This window comes from Ptychodera flava, chromosome 17 (genome assembly GCF_041260155.1).
Source record: "Ptychodera flava strain L36383 chromosome 17, AS_Pfla_20210202, whole genome shotgun sequence".
NCBI lineage: Eukaryota > Metazoa > Hemichordata > Enteropneusta > Ptychoderidae > Ptychodera > Ptychodera flava.
In genome coordinates, this window is record NC_091944.1 from 37,877,757 (window position 1) to 37,886,750 (window position 8,994).

Here is an 8,994-nt window from a genome sequence, read left to right on the forward strand (position 1 = left end):
ATGAAAGAGCCATTATAAAGTATTGCACAGACCAAAAATTGCATTTGTATTTTTCCTTCTCTTTACAACACAGTGTCCAAGGGAATTAGTATACTTTATATTCTATATATTCTATAATAGACAAACATGGCGAGATGTTGACTGACTGATTGACAGATATCATCAAAAAGATACATGAATTTCTTAAATTTTCGTACCGTTCCCTTTGATTGAACCTTTGCTTGCAAGCTGCTACTGACGCATGCACACAACAGAGCACTTTTGATTAACAACTCATGTCGATGCTCTTTGTTTACCTCTGTATAATATGTCTTTCAACGGTTTTTGAAGAGTTTTTCTTGCAGTTTTTGTACATGCACTTCTGTGAATATACCTTGACCACAGTGGACCTTTCACTTTCGTGATTTTACTATAATTGACCATTAGTCAGTGTACTATGTGAGTTGTAAAGGGAATTTCAGACCGGACAGTGAAATATGAATACCGAGAAAAAAGTTTCGAAGTTAATGGGAAATTTTGAGTCACATTGATGTACAATGTTTAGCAAGAGACACGCCATATTGTGTTGGAGGACTTTTATTTACATGGACTGGTGTGCTGTTTCTTTTTGAACAGAGAATCAGTAAACACCTTGTCAGAGATAAAATACGTGCGTATGTGCGTATACAAGTCATAAAAAGTAGAGTTGAAGGCTGCTAAATAAAATAGTGTTTTTCCTTCACTCATGGGTATCGGTGATTTGGCATGGGGTGTGTGATCATTGATGTGGCATGGAGAGTGGTCATTGCTGTGGCATGGAGAGTGGTCATTGGTTCGGCATGATGAGTGGTCATTGGTGCGGCATGGAGAGTGGTCATTGGCGAGGCATGGAGAGTGGTCATTGGTGTGGCATGATGAGTGGTCGTTGGCGCGGTATGGAGAGTGGTCATTGATGTGGCATGATGAGTGGTCATTGGTGTGGCATGGAGAGTGGTCATTGGTGTGGCATGATGAGTGGTCGTTGACGCGGGTTCACTCATGGGTATCGGTGATTTGGCATGGAGTGTGGTCATTGATGTGGCATGGAGAGTGGTCATTGGTGCGGCATGGAGAGTGGTCATTGGCGAGGCATGGAGAGTGGTCATTGGCGAGGCATGGAGAGTGTTCATTGCCGCGGCATGCAGAGTGGTGATTGGTGTGGCATGATGAGTGGTCGTTGGCGCGGTATGGAGAGTGGTCATTGGTGTGGCATGATGAGTGGTCATTGGCGTGGCATGGAGAGTGGTCATTGGTTTGGCATGGAGAGTGGTCATTGGCGTGGCATGGAGAGTGGTCATTGATGTGGCATGATGAGTGGTCATTGGCGTGGCATGGAGAGTGGTCATTGGTTTGGCATGGAGAGTGGTCATTGGTATTTCATGGACATGGAAAGCAGTCATTAGTTTATTTTGCAACCCGAAAAGTTTACAAGTTGTTTCAACAGTATACTCCGTACACTGAGTGACCCCTGGCGAACGAATTCTGGTACAGGCTCGTATGCAGGTGGATGGTGGCTACAAATAGCGTTCTCTTCGCTATAGAACATTTTCCACGGCTGGCTGGAAGAAACTTCTGTATATTGGACAGACTTTTCTAGAATTAATTTCAAAAAACGCTCATCGGATAAGTGCCGTGAGCAACTCCTTACCGCTATTTATCTGCAGCCAACAGAGGGAAAACAACTGACAAGTTCGGGTATCACTCCATGACCTGTTGCTACTAGCAAATCGTCAAGCCATACTCATATTGTACAGGATGGCACGGAAGACAACCAGATTTCCAACGTACTGAATGACATTCAAAATGAAATGAAGAATTTGCGACTTGATTTGAAGGTCGTTTTTAATGATGTACACAAGGAACCAGTGAATATCAACGAGTCGATGGCTACCTTACTTGAAAACTATAATCACGCTTGTTCGAAGAGAATAAACATTCGCGGTAGATAATAGAAAGACTTGAGGATGATTGTAACAGGACAAGGGGACACGAGGTAAGAATAATTTGATTTTCAAAGCATTCAAGAAAAAAATAATGGTAACGGAGATGAAAGTGAGTATAGGAAATTGCTGATAGACGAATTGAATGTAGAAGACACATGCAATGAATCTGTGATTTGTATTAAAAAAGAGTAAATCGTTTACCGATTTTAATACTATAAACATCCCTCGTAGAATATTCGTGAAAAACCTGTTCCACGGTCCTACAAAAGGTGGAACAACATTGAAGGACTTACACTTTAAAATCAAAGGAGACTTCGCCCGTTAATCCGCGCGAAACGACGAAAGTTGATTTCATTTGTGCCAGAATATGGTAAGCAGCATCATTATATGATACACTCGTGCTTGCGAATGGTGACACCGCAGGGTTACAAGGATCAGGCCATGTCCGTACAGCAAATATCAATACGAAAGAACTTACACCCTCCAGCAATGGTAAACTTATTACTTGCTTGGAATTCACACTGATAGAAGAAATTTATCCATAACTCGGAAATCACTGATGTGTTCAAAACGTCAAAACAAAGGCCCAGCCGCCAGCGCGTCTTACCGCAAGATATTCCCAGCTGTCACTCAACTTGTCAAGTGAAAACATCGACCCGCCAAACTCAAAAGATCGTGGCGCGAAATAGAAAAGTTCTACCCGCCAAAGCAAATCTGTTAAACCACGCCTCCATTTTGACCTCAAATTTCACGATCATCCACTTTCTCAGACGTTGTTCAGACATTATGGTCATGGTCCTGTCGACTGGCGCGGCTGGCGGCCATTCTGTCGTTCATCTTTGGAAAATTGTAAAATTGTGAGACGATGCACAGGATTTACCCGAACAGAACATCAACACACCGCGGGAGAAGCAACTAGAAGCATGGCTCGAAATCATGGACTAGGACTTTGTGAAATATGCAAGAACTGGAAATCAAAGAACTGGATTTTGTTTGGGTGTTGTTCAGAAAAAAAATCACATATTCATCACAGTTAGCAATATTCTCATCAGTGAATTTCTCATAGGCTACTGGCGCGGCGTCAGTTTTTTAAAAGTCCATTCCCAAACTGACCATCGGCTTCTCAAACCTCGTGTGACGGCACTGGTTGAGACATCTTCTGCACTATTGCCATATTCGTCATTTTCTTTTTCTTTGAGAGATATCTAACGCTTTACACGATACAAAAGCGTTACCATAAATTTCGTGGCCCACGATCGCTGAAACGGAACTTTTCGCCACCTCTCTGAATGACGAGAAAATCGCCAGTAACTTTATCCCCACCACGCAGTAAGATTTCCATGACAATCAAATCCTGTAACTCGGGCAAGATTGTCTTCCCACTCCTAAATCTCCGTTTTAGCCATTAGGGTGTCACAGGACGAAGTAAACCAGAGAATTGGTTCAAGTCAGTGAATTTTCAAAAAATAAAATAATCTGTAAAAGTTCATCGTGTAAAATTTGGCGGCCCACGTTTTTATTTAGTCTGTGCATGGTCTGTGCAGCTACAGTGAGTTAGTTTGTGCAGGGTGAAACTTCTCTGTATCGCGTTCACCCCACTCAACGCGTTCATATCATCCTACTCACACGTTTCACATGAAAACGGAACACAAATCATTGCATTCCAAGGGTTCACCCAACTCACGCGTTCACAAATCATGTAACTTGAACCAAGTCTAGTAAACCAGTAAGTAAATCGAGAGAAAAGCTGTCCACAAACACGCTTCAAACACAGTGTAAGTGTGCGGTGGTCGGCGTTTTGAAGGTGGGCGTGGTTTTATGTTTTTGGTCTTGGCAGTCAAACTTTTCTGTTTCGCGCGTCGATGTTTTGAATTTGGCGGGTTCATGTTTTCGGTTGACAAGTCTTGCTGACAGCCGTAAAAAGTTGCGGTCAGACGTGCTGGCGGCAGGGTCTTTGTTTTTACGTTTTGAATACATTAGTGATTTCAGCCATAACTCGGAAATCAAACACTTGATGTCAAACTTAGTACTGTGGAAATCTGAGACACTGTCTTAACATGTGGTATTGGGTTGAATCAAATATGGCTTCATTGGCCTTCTTCACTTGAAACAAACTGCTATGATTATATTACATTATAAAATGTAATTTAGAGGTAAATGTCAATTAAGTAGGAACATCAGAATGAAAGTACCTTGCCAAAAACAATAGACAACACGTGCACACAGCTCTGGACAGTTGCTTTTAATTGGATGTTAATTACTTCTCACTTTCTCACTATGCTGTGTGACACACTTTGAGTATTGCAACGACTGGAGGGGTTGAATACACTCGCGAAAGCTCCGGTGCCATATTACTAGATATACTTCTCATTTTCGTGTATGGATTAATTTTGACAAGATCCAAGAGGATACATCACACATTTGAAAATATCCTATGCTGTGTAAAAACTATCTCTGGTAAAATCACATCGAGGACTGACACAGTTATTGCGGTAAGAATGACAATACAAATCCAAATACAAGGTACAAAGTCGGCAATATAAACAGACAAACATGGCGATGAAATATATAGAATTAAAGGTTCCTCAAAACTTTACTATCTCTGGTATAGAGATTTCCAAAACTTGTACTTCATTTTTTATAACAGTAAAGAAATAATATGACATAAAAATAAAATAACATAAGCCTCACAAACATTTGGCATGACTAATTTCAAAATGAAATGAATTTGAGATAAAACTTAAATTTTATCAGTTGGGGATGCAACGGTGTTTTTTGTAACTTCTTCCGACATGGAAACCCGTAAACGGCGATCTGATGTAAGTTTTTTATTGATATGAGCCAACACGTATTTTAGTCTGTGAAATTGCTCTTGCCCTCTTCATAGTTCGACAGATAAAAGGGTTGCTAGTCTACTATCAACGACTTTCCTACATATAACACTTCAGTAAGATAAAATTACAAATACCATAATAAGAAATATAAGTGATATGATGACGAAAGTAATTAAGCTGCATAACTGGAGGGAAAATATAATTACTGAATCCTAACAAGGATATACGGATAGACACCAAAAGGTTAGAAACAAGTAAAATACCGACAATAACCTGTTTAAAGAATGTCGACATTTTCACTTTACAACGAAGTAGTAACTAGGAAATTGAGTTAGGACAAATTCCCAACAGAACATTAGTCAATGTCTAAAACGGAGATTCACGAAAAACTTTTAGCAATTTGAAATCATACCTAAAGCTTAAAGTCCAACCAACAAGACGTTGATATACCAGTTCGCACGGACAGTCAACACGATGACATAAGTATATTTCGCCGAAAAATGAAATTTTTAAACCTTATCTTTTCCAGTCTATTGTTTATTTTATGTTTTAAATGCAATCTCTGCTAGGTACGAATATGGACTTTGTTAATTTTTTTTTACTGTATTTCAAACGTCAGTTTGGTGACTCACATAATTACTTCGTGTTGTCAGTGGTTTTGCGTAAGTTTTTTTCTGGCAATGAGGAAAGACACACTGACTTCTAAATCCCTAAGTCCGTGACAGTCAACCAAGTTGTTCATGAAAACAAGATATGTTGTGTGAGGTTTCATAGCAGATGAGCAGGCAGTCTTGACCAGCGCACCGATGACGTGAAAGGAGTCCGGTGGGCCGCAGGAGGGACTGGTCGTCGGGTCTGTTGTTTTGGGTTTGTTTGTTTGTTTGTTTGTTTTTTTGGGGGGGGGATCGCCTATACGGAGGACAAAATTATGTTGCAGGGGAGGACGACTGGGGACTTCTATGGAGAGAGGGCAGTGGAGGCCATTCGAATGGTGATAGGTTATAGGGGCAGTTCAAGTTGGGGGTTGGCGAGAGGGTAATTTTCAAACTCGTAGGGCAGTTGCGAACAGCTTAGACTTTCTTTTCTAATTCACAATTTCTTAAAACACCTTAGAATAGTATATTTCAATGTAAAACGTCCCTGCATTTTCTCGAAATTGGCTTCATAGTTGGCTACCTCTGAAAAAATAAATGTAAATGTGGCTCTCAAATCCATGGCAATCCGTGACATTATTCGGCCAACCATTTTTTCGGTCAGTGGCTAATGGCGACCAAGTAAAATTCTAATATTTCCTGAAATCGGCGAATTTGATTTTAGGCGTAATTTCAATTTTGGGGGTTAGTTTTCATTCAGATATTGCGTTTTTGTACTTATTATTAAGAATTTAGGACGATTTTCAAATTTGGTTCTGCAGTATCGGTCTCGAATTTCAAACTTCGTTTTTGAAAATTCAGAGACCAAAATCGAGAAAACAGAAACGAAAACTCGTAACTTTCTTTCGGATGCAAGGGAGTCTCTCGATAAAATTTCACATTTGGGTATCTACAGTGTAGCGAAGATTAAAGCCAAACGTTACATATGTTCCGAGTTGTCATGGCAACAGGTTTCCTGACCAGTCTATTCACACTCTATCAGACAACTTCTCTTGTGACCTTCTCTTGTAACATTTGGACTCACCGCAAAGGAAAGGTTTGCAGTCGACTACATCGTTGCCGATTATGGAGTTTTCTAAGTCGACGTTACAAGGCACTTGTCCCGCCGAGATCAGCTGTCTATTTATTCCAAAATTTCATAGATTGACTGGACCAATTGGCAGCCCGACATCCAACTAAACGGGACTCTCAGCGATAGTGCGCTATTCCCGAACTCCATTCCCTCCATAACTTTGAAATACAGAAAAAAATGACAAAAGTTGAAGCAATTGTCCCTAATATTGGGGTGACTTATTTGCTATCTCCTGTATTGAAAAGTGCACAATATTACAGACAGCATGGGCTAGCTTCTTTCTGTTTCTATGATCTATTACAAATGTATACGATAAACGTGGCATGAGTACCAGGTAGGGGGTTTTGATTACCCGGCATCTCTCGTTCTGTAATAGGTGAAAGGGGTACACATAGTGTGTGAGTAGGGGTGGATATGGGAGGGGTCTGTCGAATTTTTTTAATTGTTAGACAAAATGGTGCTCTTTTGTGCATTCTGACATGGACGCCCATACAATTTCAAGTTCTCCTTACCATCTCAGTATTTTTTCGATACTGTCCCGGCATACCCTCAAACTTTTTTCAACCAGTCAATTCTCCCGCCCTGTAGATGTGTTTGTCAAAACGCTTTCATCAGCCTTCAAATGAACAAGTTTTAGTCGAGAATTTGTTCATGATTCTGCGCATTATAGAGTAGTATCGTCACTGACTGATGGCATTACGATAAGTATTTTATTGAGTCTGCCATAGGCTGGCAAGGGGGACCTTCACCGAGCTAGCGCCTGGCAGCCTTAGTATCATAACCAGAATAATATTTTCAAATATATTTATGAAGGAAAGGCAACAACAAGATCGAAATGGTAGTTCTTATTCTAGGAGGTGTCGTGGCTTTCAAAATATCACAAACTTACGATCTTCAAAATTCAGTTCGATGGCATCAACTGATAACTGTGACCCAAATCTACGTGGCCACAAAGGAACATCACCACCGGTACCGGTCTCCGCCGGTGTCAACTTGTCAGTCCTGATCCCAGTCGTCAATGTTTATGTCGTACGAACTTTGATGTTTGCAATGACACATACCTCCAAATTTTGTCACTTGACGGAAACACTGTTCTGTTGTCCGAGTCAACTTTCGATAATACATCCATAGCGCTGCACGGTGTGCACTGAAGAGTTCAGGCTACAGCTATAACTGACAGCTGCATGATGTTTCCGCTACAGTGCAACGCTGCAGGTTCGATTCAATCGAGAATTTACGGAATGTTTATGTGATGAAGGAACTTAATTGTTGATCATCGAATGATTTGATGTTTTGCCTTCTATGTCGCTTTCCGAAGATCATACGGTACTTATTATTTATTCAGTTGAATTACGTTGAGGTGCAGCTTTCGGGTTTATCGCCACACCAGGTTCAACATGTCACGATGACGATGACAGAGCCGTCCGTCCGAGCTGGAGCGCTAGCCGCGACGGCACCTCCATTCTATTCTCTGGAATAGCACAAAAGCTTTAGGGACTCTAAATTTCGTTGGAAATGCCTTCCATGTTTCCATGACTGAATTCATCGCATTACATCTTCGTGAAAATGTCACTAGATCACGGCATCGATCGCGACAGATCGGTCTGTGCACGAAAGCGTCACGGTGAAGTGCAGGAAAAAAGTTCCGGTTGTTGAGGTAGAACAGGGGTAATTCAGATTTCTTATCCGTCCTGTTCTATGTCACACAGGTGGCGATTCGGGCTAGTTTATGTGATAATGAAGATTATTGCCATTAAAACACGACAAATATTAGGCCTAGTATAATACAGTAATTAGGATCGCTTTTCTCTGATCTTCACCACACTGTTGCTATCCAAATGTGACAATCCGTCGTGAGACTCCCTTGCACCCCTGTAAAATTTAACATTGCTCGTTCCTGTTTTTCCGATTTTGATTTCTGAATTTGAAAAACGAATTTGAGATTCGAGATCATATCGACAAAACTAAATTCGAAAATCGTGTCGAATTCTGAATGGTGAGAACAAAAACATGCAATATCTGAATAAGAACTAACCCCCAAAAATTGAAATTACGCCTAAAACCGTATTCGTCGATTTTAGGAATATATTAGAATTTTACTTGGCCGCCATTAGACACGGACCTTATGTACCATCCTCACAAGGGTTTTTACCAATTTCTCATAATTTCAGCAGCGTTGAAAACTTGTTCATTTCGACAAGGGCCAAAAAGCACTTCATCAACGCGAAGAAACGTTTCAAAATTGATTATTAGCCTAATTTTTATTTTCTATTTGAATGAATAAGTTGGAATATCGACTGGCCACAATGTGCCACAGATTCTCTCACAATACGCCCGAGGTTTTTGCTCGTTCAGCCTGTCGCCGTCAGTTCTTTCCGGCGTTAATTTGTATTTGTACAAGTCTATTTAAATTCCATCATCTAAGTCAGATTCAACCAAAATAAAAGACGACATCAAGCTCAAAATTGACATTG

At 40.6% G+C, this 8,994-nt stretch overlaps 1 protein-coding gene across 1 annotated transcript; it reads right to left on the reverse strand.

The window, feature by feature from the left end:
* Positions 1-722: 722 nt before the first annotated feature.
* On the reverse strand, positions 723-1,418 carry LOC139116420 (uncharacterized). The gene has a single exon (XM_070679059.1). The coding sequence runs from the start codon at positions 1,416-1,418 to the stop codon at positions 723-725; it is 696 nt and encodes a 231-aa protein (XP_070535160.1).
* Positions 1,419-8,994: the final 7,576 nt, after the last annotated feature.